The 12,175-nt window shown below is 48.7% G+C and overlaps 2 protein-coding genes across 6 annotated transcripts in view; both read right to left on the bottom strand.

Moving 5' to 3' along the window:
- The window catches only part of Rufy2 (RUN and FYVE domain containing 2), a 35,548-nt gene extending 34,260 nt beyond the window's left edge, over positions 1-1,288 (bottom strand). For all 4 annotated transcript variants that reach the window (XM_021205864.2, XM_029542672.1, XM_029542673.1 and 1 more), the window contains exon 1: positions 1,207-1,288. In XM_021205864.2, coding sequence (XP_021061523.1) covers positions 1,207-1,210 — 4 coding nt within the window. In that variant the 5' untranslated portion in view covers positions 1,211-1,288. The remainder of the gene's footprint in view (positions 1-1,206) is intronic.
- Positions 1,289-4,829: 3,541 nt separating this feature from the next.
- Dna2 (DNA replication helicase/nuclease 2) overlaps positions 4,830-12,175 on the bottom strand; it is a 29,678-nt gene continuing 22,332 nt past the window's right edge. Inside the window, exons 16-21 of one of the 2 annotated variants that reach the window (XM_021205863.1) lie at positions 11,907-11,996; positions 11,617-11,821; positions 10,524-10,613; positions 8,578-8,760; positions 6,992-7,138; positions 4,830-5,711 (exon numbers count right to left, since the gene is read on the bottom strand). In XM_021205863.1, coding sequence (XP_021061522.1) covers positions 5,643-5,711; positions 6,992-7,138; positions 8,578-8,760; positions 10,524-10,613; positions 11,617-11,821; positions 11,907-11,996 — 784 coding nt within the window. In that variant the 3' untranslated portion in view covers positions 4,830-5,642. The remainder of the gene's footprint in view (positions 5,712-6,991; positions 7,139-8,577; positions 8,761-10,523; positions 10,614-11,616; positions 11,822-11,906; positions 11,997-12,175) is intronic. The other variant, XR_003844530.1, reaches the window with a different exon arrangement.

Genomic DNA, 12,175 nt, shown 5'->3' with positions numbered 1-12,175 from the left:
AAAAAAAAAAAAAAAAGAAAGGAGAAAAAATTCTAGTACGGTCTGGAAAGAGGTTAATTCCCAGTACCTGTGGTAACGGCTTAACTCCAACTCCAGGGAGATCTGGAGGCCCCTACACTCCGGTACACACCCATTAAAAATTTAAAAAAAAAAAAAATTTTTTTTTAAATCAGCTGTTCCCCCAACACTCCAAACACTGCCGAGTGGCACAAATATTTTCCTGCTAAGATGGCAAAACAGATGTGAAAAACAAACCTAACATTTCTTAACATAGCTCTGCCATGTAGTTGCTTCTGTAGTCCCAGCGTCTGTGATTCTTGAGGCTAGCCTGGTCTAAACAGAGTGTTCTGGAGCAGCCAATGCTAGATAGTGTGAGACCTGTCTCAAAAACAACCAACAAGCCCAGGTGGTCAGGGCGTTCACGATTTAGTGGCCCACTGTCTCAAAACAAAAAACAGCTGGGCATGGTGCGACACACTTTAATCCCAGCACTTGGGAGGCAGAGGCAGGGAGGAATCTCTGAGTTCGAGGCCAGCCTGATCTACAAAGGACAGCCAGGACTATGCAGAGAACCCGTTTCGAATAACAAAACAAGAGTCCCCTTGCTCTGGCCCTTGGTTATGGTTTGCACTTCAGCTCTCTAGGCTGACTTCCTCCGCAATCTGAAACAGCCCGGCCGGGTGATGAAGGATCTGCCCACATCTTTTCCTCCACTCTCCGTCGAGGTGTGATTCCCTCCGTCCACCCCCGCTCCCGAAGTGAAACCACCTGACGTTTCCTAATCCGCAGGATTCTCTTCTGAAGAGTGTTCATCACAACCTGTAACCTGCACCCGACGAGCCTAGGACGGCGGCTGTGCAGCCGCGACCGCAGGTGGGGCTCCCCGTCAGTCCCTAGAGGCGGCCCCGCTCCCTCCCTCCGCGCCCCCAGCCTGCAAAGGGGGCCCCGCGGGGCGCGCTCCCGGCACCACACCGCTCCCCTCCCCAGCCTTCCGCCCGCCATCCGCGTGACTGGGAAGCCATCCCCGTCCCTGGACGCCCTGGTCCCCGCCCGTCCACCGACCCCAGCCGCCAGGCCCCAGGGCGGGCGGGGCGCAGGGATGCGGGCGGGCGGGCGAACGTTGCCATGGCGACCCCGGGAGCCCCCCGGTCCCCGGGTGACTGCGTGACCCAAGCGGAGGATGGTGACCCCGGCTGCTGCCCTTACCCATGGCGGCGGTGCGTGAGGGACACGGGCTCGCGGAGCGGGTCAGCAGCTCCCCGCAGGCGCGCGGCGTCCACCGCGTCTGGCTCGGCTCGGCCACAGCGCCCCTGGCGGCGGGAGGACGCCACTGCCGCGCGGAGCTGGTCCCCGCCGATCACCACCCCATCCCCCCCATTCGACCAATCCTGACGGCGTCAGAGAAAGAGGCGTGACGGGGATCTGGGGGCTCCGGCGTCGCAGCACAGCGCCGAGGGAGGATGTAGATGCCGGCCTCCTCAAGCTACCTGCCAAGGTTTCGTCCTCGCAGGCTGGATGGGTTTAAGGAACACACCGGCCGACTCGGAGCGAGCCGACAGGTTTTAGAAAACCTCACGCAATTAGCAGAGCCGGCGGCGCGTAATGCCAGCATTCGAGAGATGGGAGTTAGAAGGATCCGTAGTTGAAGGCCAGGCTCACTTACATAATGGATTTGAAGCTCCCCTAGTCTCAAAGGAAGTCACTGAAATCCCGCTGCAAACCCCAGCACTCAACAGGACTGCTAGGACCCTGAGGTTACTCTGAGCTACCTTAAAAAGTGCCAGGTCATCCAAGGCTAGCTACAAAACCCCGGTTCCATATAACAAAATGTGATACTTCCTAAGCGGGTGTGGTGGACCTATAAAATACCAACTTTTAGGAGTTGGAGGAAAGACCTGGAGTGTTTGTTGCTAAAAAAAAAAAAAAATTCCTTTCCTGACTGAGGTGTGAACGTCTACCAAATGCTTCCAAAATCCCGAGGACACCAAAAATGATTAACACCGTTCACGCTGAAGAATCAGTGAGTTATGGGGAACAGTGGGGAGGACCTGGAAATCGCTATAGGAATGATGACTCCTTCCTGGCTGCAGATAGTCACCCCTCCACTAGCCCCTTCCTTATGTGTTCGTTCCTCCCTAAGGCCATTTGCAGTTAGGGTAGAATTGCATACAACAGCTTGCAAGGGAATGACTGGTTATTCCTGTGAAGGTCCCATGACCCTCCCTGCCCTCCTATGAGGGAATTCAAGTCAACTTGCCCAGCTGTGATCTTTTGCAAGCAGACTTTGGCCAGTTTGCTGAAAACAGTGGTAGTTTTGACTTAGTCCTGTATAATACAGTTCAAGGTCATTCTCCCAGACATTAGAGATTTCAAGGCCAGCCTGGTTATAAGTAGCTGTCTTTTAAAAAAATGCACACACACATAAACGAATGCTTCCTCCTTCCGTAGCTAAAGCTTGCAACAGGCAACCTGGGTGTGCTGTCTGTCATATACCTATAACCCCAGGACTCACCCTTGAGGCAAAAGCAAGCAGATCTTGATTCAGGAGCTAATAAACCCATCTCAAAAACTTACGCACAGCCTAGTCTACAAAGTGAGTTCCAGGCCAGCCAGGGCTACACAGAGAAACGCTGTCTCAAAAAAAAAAAAAAAAAAAACTTAAGCAAACCACCAAAAGTGGGTAGACAGATGTAAATCACAATGTTAAATCAACACTCCAGTTTAGAATGTTAGGAGACAGTTGCCTGAAGCCAGCTGTCTCAGGACAAACGTACGTTCTGCTGGAAGAGTCAAAACTGAGTTCATGTTTCCAGGCCCCAGAACTAACTCCTATCCTGCTTCTTCAGGAGCTTCATGTTTGTCTGTTATCCAGTAAAGATCTAGAATAAGATCACCTAAAATAAGGCATGCAAGCATTGCGGGGGCTGAACTACCTGACTGCATGCAGCTCGCCCATTCCTTTGTTCCCTTATCATTCTGAATTCCAGACCAGAGTCCAGGGAGAGACCTGACTGCAAATCTGAGTCAAGGACCCTGAAACCAGGTGGCCCTGATAAGGCCCAGTCACCAACGTTTACTCCGTTGCTCAACCCCCTTGTGTTGAAATATGATTGGACAATGCTATAGCCTGCCCCATGCTTTGGGGTTCCATCCTTTAAATTGGAACAGAGACCTACCCAGGCCCTGGAAGCCTAAGAACATTTGACGCTGAGGTCAGTACTATCCTGACTATCATGAGAATCCTTTCCTACACAGAAACATCTATGTAGAAAACATCTTAGGGGCTGGAGAGATGGCTCAGTGGTTAAGAGCACTGGCTGCTCTTTCAGAGGTCCTGAGTTCAATTCCCAGCACCCACATGGTGGCTCACAGCCAACTGTAATGGGGTCTGGTGCCCTCTTCTGGTGTGTCTGAAGACAGCGACAGTGTACTCATCTTTAAACAAAACAAAACCATCTTAACCTTTTCAAATAACTGAGAGATTAGAGTTGGGACCGGAGCTCCGTGGTTAGGCATGTGTTGCTCTTGCAGAGAACTCAATTTTGGTTCCTAGCACCCATTGTTGAGAGGCTCCCAATCGACTATAACTCCTGCTCCAAGGTCCTGACAGCCTCTTACGGCACACATGTGCAACTGCTTGCACGCAAACATGCTTGAATAGGTATGCACATGTGCGCACACTCGGGCACACGCATGCACACACACACTTTAAAAAAATATTTTAAATCTTTTGTTTGGCTCCTCCCAGGGACTGAAATGACCATAGATCACCTCCAGCTCCATACTCTCATAATAACAAGCACTATTTAAGCAGTGACAGTAACTTCTGATCTGCTGTCTACTGTCTTCCTTTAAAGATTTATTAACTTATTATATGTAAGTACACTGTAGCTGTCTTCAGACACACAAGAGGGCATCAGATCTCATTATGGATGGTTGTAAGCCATCATGTGGTTGCTGGGATTTGAACTCAGGACCTTCAGAAGAGCAGTCAGTGATCTTAACCACTGAGCCATCTCACCAGCCCATTGTCTACTGTTTTCTTTCAGTGGTTAAGCCCACCCAAGACATCATTTATAAATCTCTTTGGGATACTGTTATTTCTTGGTTTCAGCTGTAGCCTGCTGTGGTCTAACGAACACTATCCCCAGGAGGCTGATGTATTTGAACACCTGGTTCCCAGTTGGTGGGGATGTTTGGGGCTGGCTCAGCTCTGTCGGAAGTGGGTCTCTTGGAGCAGGCTTTCAGTGCTCACAGGCTCACCTCAGGGCCAGCCCGCATTCTTCCTCCTGCATGTGATTGAAGATGTACCGGCTCACTCTCCTGCTCCAGTCCCCGGCTCCAGTGCTCAGCGCCATTACAGACTCTGCATCTGAAACCTGAAATCAACTCTTTCTTCCTTAAGTAGTCTTCGGACATGACACTTTATCTCAGCAAAAAAAAAAAAAGTTAGCCGGACAGTGGTGGCGCACGCCTTTAATCCCAGAACTCAGGAGGCAGAGGCAGGCGGATTTCTGAGTTCAAGGCCAGCCTGGTCTACAAAGTGAATTCCAGGATAGCCAGGACTACACAGAGAAACCCTGTCTCGAAGAAAAAAAAAAAAAAGTTAACTGATGTAAGTATAAACATTTCACCCATCATGAGGGAAAAAGAAGCTAGGCACCTGAGCTTAATCGTTACCGGGGGCAGAGGGTGCACAAAGCTGGAAGCTCAATCCCTACCATGGCAGCAAGCAGACAAGCAGGAGGGTCACAAGCTCAAGGTCACCCGAGATATAGGAGAGCCTACGTCACACACACATAAGTCATAAAATGAAAAATGACTCAGTCAAGTTTATCAGGACAAAAAAATTTATTCAACTGTACATTAAATAATAAAACAGACAGAAGCACCAACTATTTTAACATATTTAAATTTCCAATCTGAGGTAGAAGTTTTTCCCCTCCAGGAGATGAAGACCTGATGTGGAAATGTCACCATACATATAATATAGAGATGCTAATTACTTGCCAATAAATTTATTTTTAAAAACATCTGTACATAAGTGAAAAAGCTGAGTAGTAACCTAAAAAAGGCAAACCAGGGTGAAATAGGGTGTACCTTGTAAGCTAGCATCAATTCAGAAACCCAAACTCCTCAGAAATAGATCAAAAATACATTTATATCAAATCCTCATCTAATATTAAATATAAAACAACCAGGAAAGCCCAAAATTCAGAGTAATAGACCCCTGATCTCCTTGGCCCAGAGTGGCTTCAAGCAATGAGATGGGCCAGTCGTCGGATCCTTTAAACGTAACTTGTACGACTGGGAACCAGACCTGAAGTTGTAGTTTCTTTTGTGAACTCTCAGCCTTGAGCTATAACTGAACCTTAGGCATTACAGTATAGACCCCAAGGCCAATCCACGACTTAAGTAGAAAATCTTTTTTCCCTTGATCAGATGCAGATATACTTGCAGTATTTCCAAATTTAACTTCTCAATTTTGGGTACATCAGGACTTTTAAGGTAGAATTTTGCGTGGTAACAGAAGAGAAAACTCTGGAACTTTGAAAACAGTACATTCACATCCTAAGTCACCGTCAGTTTAAGGGTGGCATTCCCAGCAAACCTAAACTGGAGCGTCTATGCTGCGCAGGGTCTCAGTCTCGCTGACAATCGCCCAGGACGTGGCAGAGGCTCTCATGCTCTCTGGAAGGAAGGTCCAGGATGTAAGACAGATTAAGGAAGACAGAGTCAGCTTGTGCACTATGGTGCATCCATAACCTCAGCCCTAACGAGGCGGAGGCAGGGGGATGACTTCAAGACCACTGCTCTATACTAAGTTGTAGGATAACCTGGGATACTCGAGACCCTACGGGGAGGTAGAGGAGGAGGAAGAGGAGAGAGGGGAGAATAATCTGTTTGAAAAGTGACAGAAAGCCAGGAGTGGGGACCCAGGCCTGAATCTGGGGCTGCTGAAGGATCAGAAGTTCAAGGTCACCTTCAATTATAGCCAATTCATGGCTACCCTGGGATACAGGAGACTTCACCTCACAGTATGATCTGTTTGAAAACTAATGGAACTGAAACGGGTGTGCTACATACCCTTAGGTCAGTAAGTACAGTGGTTCTCCTTCCTAACGGGGCCACCCTGTAACACATCCCCGTATTTAACACAGCTCACGGTGTAGTGATCCCCAGTCATAAGACCTTTCCGTTGCTACCTCCTGTCTATATCTTTTCCTCCGCTGAGTCAAAATGTGAATGTCTGATATGCGACCCCGTAAAAGGGTTGTTCAACCACACACATGAGATGGGGACACACAACTGCTGCTATAGTCCCAACCCGGGAGAGGCAGAGGCAGGACCTCAGTCCCCAGCCAGTGATAGTTCCAGAGACCGTCTCTAAACAAACAACAACAAAAACAAATGGTGGGGTGTCATAGAAACAACAAACAAACAAAGGAAAGCAGGCTTTGTGTAGGGAGCCTTTAACCCAGCAAGCAGGAGGCTGACACAGGAGCTTTGAGTCTTGCCCCCCACCTTCCATTATTTGAGAGAGCGTCTATGTATGCCCCGCCTGTCTTGGAACTCTCTGTAGACCACGCTGGCTTCAAACTCAAGAGATCCGCCTGCCTCTGCTGCCCCAGAGCTGGAACTAAAGGTGGGCAACCACACCATGCCATACCCAGCCTGATTTTTCCAGTTATAGCAGAATACTTGGCCTCTGAAAACGAGATGCAGTATCTAGGGCTAGAGGGCTAGAAGAGGCTGCCCATCCCTGCATACGCTGGCCCCAGATGGCAGGGAAAGCTCTCCCCGGCTCACCCCACAGACTACCCTGTCCATCGTCATGACGTCACTGACGGCTGGACAAGACTTCCTGTGAAGTGTCAGACCGGTCTCTGAACTATGCCCAGGGCAAACAAAGACTAGTCTCCATCCACTCAAGCACGGGAGGCGCCCACAGGAGCTGCGCCCCAGCGACCACACGAATGAGCAAGGATATTAACTGCTCTGCGTTCAGATGGTCAAAGAGCTTCTCCAGAGGCGGGAAGCGCTTCAGCGAGGACACGCTGCCCAGCAGGACCAGTTTATGCTTGGCTCTGGTGATCGCCACATTGAGTCTCCGCCAATCTCTCAGGAGCTCGCCGAGCTGGGGCAAAAGGAAGTTATTATCCAATTATTTCAGTTGTGTTATGTATCTAAACTTGTTATAGTATTGTTTGCCTTAAATGACTTTTATTGTTGTTAGGGTTTTGTTTTTGTTTTTGTTTTTTTTTCCCAGACAGGGCTTAGACTTGCTATACAGTCGAGGCTGGCCTTGAACTCCTGATTGGCCTCCAAATGCCAGGTACTAGGGTTACAGGCCTGTGCCACCAGTGGCTTTGTTCCTTGTTCTTTTGTTGTCTGAGGCGGTGTGCTACGTAGCCCAGGCTAACCTCCAACCCCCAGCCTTTCCTGCTTCAGCCTCGATCATAGGCATGACCCAGTGTACTCTGTGTAAAATCCATGTCCAGAATGGCGTGTACGTAATCCAGAAAGTCAGACAGACAAGAAGCGCCATCACCTGGGCCGTAGGCACGGAGTGCTGAGGAGGCAGCTCTGCTGGGTGCGTTCACAACTCCTGTGGGTGTGCTATAGCTTAAGAAGGGAGCAGCAGAGGCTGCTCATCCAGAGGACCTGGCTTCGATTCTCAGCACTCACAGCTCCAGGCATGCACATGGTACACAAACATATATGTAAAATATTCATGCAAAAAATACTATTTTAAAAAAAAAAAAAAAGGAAAAGGTGGGCTGGAGAGATGGCTCAGTGGTTAAGAGCACTGACTGTTCTTCCAGAGGTCCTGAGTTCAAATCCCAGCAACCACATGTTGGCTCACAACCATCGGTAATGAGATCTGATGCCCTCTTCTGGAGTGTCTGAAGACAGCTATAGTGTACTTACATATAATAAATTAAAAAAAAAAATCTTAAAAAAAAAAGAGATAGATCTAGACTGCCAGGCATGGTGGCACATGCCTTTAATCCCAGCACTCGGGAGGCAGAGGCAGGCGAATTTCTGAGTTCAAGATCAGCCTGGTCTACAGAGTGAGTTCCAGGACAGCCAGGGCTACACAGAGAAACCCTGTCTCAAAAAACCAAAAAAAAAAAAAAAAAAAAAAAAAAGGTTTAGTCTATAGAATCTAGGCTATAGCAAGATGACTCGGCAGTTAAGAGTACCCGCCGACTGTTCTTCTGAAGGTCCCGAGTTCAAATCCCAGCAACCACACGGTGGCTCACAACCATTCCTAAAGAAATCTGACACCCTCTTCTGGTGTGTCTGAAGACAGCTATAGTGTACTTACATATAATAATAAATAAATCTTAAAAAAAAACATCAGAAATCCGCCTGCCTCTGTGTCTGCCTCCGGCTAAAAACTTTTTAAGAGAGAAGGAGCTAGAGTGTAGCTATAGTGGTAAGGTGCTTGCCTGGCTAACATTGAAACCCAAGGCCTTGGATTTTAGCGTTGATGACGTGAGGCCGGGAGGAGGCCGGGAGGGAGGGAGGGAGGGAGGGAAGAGATCAGTCAGTAGCAGATAGTCAACTTACGGTGCCATCCTCATTACTCCTAACAAAGGACACCAGGATGAGACTCTTGTCCCTTCCTTGGTATTTGTCTACTGTGTTAACCTCGACCATCCCAACAGAAGACTGGGCCAGTAGGTCACTGATGATCCGCAGCTGCTGTCGGTACGGGGCGATGACGCCAATGTCGGACGGGCTGCAGCCTGCCTGCGCGAAAGACGAACAGGATTTAAGTGCCACATCTAAGTTCTTTAAGCTCAACATTACATTTTTTTGCCCCAACTTTTAAAACGGTATAAGTTGTCATCTTTTGTAGGTGTATGTGGTTGGTACTGTGTTCAAGTGTGTTCGGGTGGCTGTACATGAGTGGGGTTGCCCATGGATATGGAGGCCAGAGTTCTGAGCTTACAGGCAGGCCATCACATACACCTAGCATTTACATGGGTGCTGGAGATTTGAACTCAGGTCCTTACACAGGCAGAGGCATGTCCACTGTGTTCTCCCAGCCCTTCAATGTTCTGCTGTTGCTTTCAGTCAAGGCTTGTAGTGTGTAGTTTCTACCTCCCCACTTTAAGCTCTGGGCGAACTGTGCTACCAGCCCAGGATTCACTTCAGATCCATGTGTGAAACACACACACATACACACAATCTGCTTTAGCTAAATGGCCAGGCTCTTCTAAGCCTCTCGGCTAGCCTGCTCTCTCTTGGCACCCAGCAGCATCTCTGAGTCTACCCTCAGCTCAGTTACCTTTAGTCCTAGCTCAGCTCCCTGACTCTGCCCTCAGCTTAGCTGTGTCAGGGAGGCAACCAAAGGCCACTCCGGCCCGAGATCTCACATGACTCATGGCTTTCTCCCTCCAAGGCACAGTGACTCTTTTTCCTCCTGTGTCCGCTAGCCTGGAGGAAACTGGAAATCCTGCTGCTTCCTCCCAGCCATCGGCTGCTAGCATCTTTATTGATTGATCACCAGTTGGGGAACAGGACCTTCAGCATTGTTCCCAATTAGAGCAACAGAACCACGCCCTACAAAGGCTCTAATGACCTTACACACTCAGGACGCTGCACAGTGACACTAAGGGGAAACTTCAATTGCTACCAAAAAAAGAATTGTATGTCACCGGGCCTGGTGGCACATGCCTTTATTCCCAGCGCTCTGGAAGCAGAGGGAGGTAGATCTCTGAGTTCTAGGCCAGCCTGGACTACAGGAGAGCCAGAGCCATGGAGAGAGAGAGAGAGAGAGAGAGAGAGAGAGAGAGAGAGAGAGAGAGAGAGACCCTGTCACAACATACAACAAAAAATTCTTAGGTTTTGATTGTAGCTTTTAGAGTCTTTTTTTTTTTTTTTAAGACTTATTTATTTTTTATTTATATGAGTACACTGTCACTGTCTTCAGACACACCTGAAGAGGGCATCGGATCCCATTACAGATAATTGTAAGCCACCATGTGGTTGCTGGGAAGTGAACTCAGGACCTCTGGAAGAGCAGTCAGTGTTCCTAACCGCTGAGCCATCTCTCTAGCCCGCTTTTAGGGTCTTTTTGTTGTTGTTTGTTTTTTGAGACAGGGTTTCTCTGTGTAGCCCTGGCTGTCCTGAAACTCACTCTGTAGACCAGGCTGGCCTCCAACTCAGAAATCTGCCTGCCTCTGCCTCCCAGGTCCTGGGAAGAAAGGCGTGCGCCATCACTGCCCAGCCTGCTTTTAGAGTCTTAAGATTTGGGTTTTGGATCCTGGGAGCTGGTGTTGGAGGTGTTTGTGAAGTGTCTAAACACAGATGACAAAAACTGAATTCCAGTTCTTTCTAAGATACCAGACCTTAACCACTGAGCCATCTCTCCAGATCCTGACCCTCCTTATCTCAATGAACAAATTTTAACACCAGATCTTCTGTTCCTTAGAGTCTGACAATATTTAACAAAATGGTCAATAATTACTCTGCGTGCAGAGCAACTGACCTGGAAACCCATGCATTACCTTTATAAAAGTTGAGGTTAGGAAGACGATGAGTCTGGCTTCGGTGACATTGCTAACACCGCCATTTTCAACTTGTTCTGGAGCTGGGACCTAAGCAGAGAACGGTGAGCCAGTGATGCGATCTGTCAGGTTCAAGTAGCAGGGGGCTACAAAGACCTGACGACTAGGCTTGGAGATAAATGGAAAGCAATCTGAAATAATATACAGGGACATCCACGTGCATATACACAGACACAACACGGACCCACCGCGGACACGTGGTGCACAGGCAGAGTTTATTTCCAGAAAAGCACATGACAACTCATAATAATCACACTTCAGCTCTGGCTGGCTCTAACACGCCTCACTTTTGTCTGTCTCATGGAAACGATAGGCAGGAAAGACAGAACCTGGAAAGAGCCCTCACAATGACGTTGGCTCCACATCACTGCTCCAAAAAAGACTTATCAACTGTGAGCTGCCCCATGGGTGCAGAGAATTGAACCTGGTCCTTTGGAAAAAACAGTCAGTGCTCTTAACCACTGAACCACTCCAGCCCATCACTGTGTATCTTGGTACCTTTTATTCAAATAATGCAGCAGAAAAGCCCCACCAAGCCTGAATGAATGCTTGAAGGAGTGATCTGCCCACACAGCCTTCATCTTGTGTGTGTGTGTGTGTGTGTGTGTGTGTGTGTGTGTGTGTATGTGTATCTCAGGAATCCCAAGATGACCTGACACTACGCCAGTGGCCCAGGATGATCTTGAACTTCTGATCATCCTAACTCCGCACCCCAACCTCAAGAAGTTAACCCTGACATGTTGTCAACCTGGAGAACAAAGACCCCAGGAGACTGTAGCCAGCAGGTGCCGTAACGCTCACTTGTGAGGCACAGGCAAAGATCATAGATCCCAGAGTCTGAGTCTGGCCAGGGGAGAACCAAAAGGACAGACAGACAGGACTGTGGTGCTGCGCTGAGGTGTGGATGTACATGAGTATGTACTAAACTTGGTTCTAAGCAATCAGCTCAAAAAGGTATAGCAAGCTGAGAAATTTAAATACTAAGACAAATACTTTTTTAAAAAACAGGAAATGTTCTTCACTCTGGCCTTACCTTATCTGTGTTAAGGAAACACACGGGATTGTCTGGCTCTAACACTCCAGCCAGCCAGGGGCTGCCAGAGTAGTCGGCATAAAGCTCGAGGCTCAGCTTCACGTCCTTGAGGTTGGGCAGGGCTAGCACTGCGTTGGCCACTCGGTCTGACCCACACTCCAGTTTCCCTGCGTATGTGAGCTTGTTGCTCAGGGACATAATCTTCCTGGAAGAGTCAGAGAACACCCTCTGGGTTTGGATGGGGACGGAGACGGAGCGGCCAGGCACCGGGGCTGGCGGGCTGCACACACCTGTTCATTCGGTACTGCACGGTCAGCTGTACCACAGCGCTTTCATTCCGCTCCAGCCTCTTGAACAAGCTCTCGCTCATGCCCAGAGCTCTGCCAACAAACCACATCATAAACACACAGAAGCGTCCCTTAAAAAGAATCCAAATCATCTTTTACCTTTATTTATTTATTTATTTATTTTTGGTTTTTCGAGACAGGGTTTCTCTGTGTAGTCCTGGCTGTCCTGGAACTCACTTGGTAGACCAGGCTGGCCTCGAACTCAGAAATCC

Source organism: Mus pahari, chromosome 9, assembly GCF_900095145.1.
Source record: "Mus pahari chromosome 9, PAHARI_EIJ_v1.1, whole genome shotgun sequence".
Lineage (NCBI taxonomy): Eukaryota > Metazoa > Chordata > Mammalia > Rodentia > Muridae > Mus > Mus pahari.
This window is presented reverse-complemented; position numbering and strand designations above follow the sequence as displayed.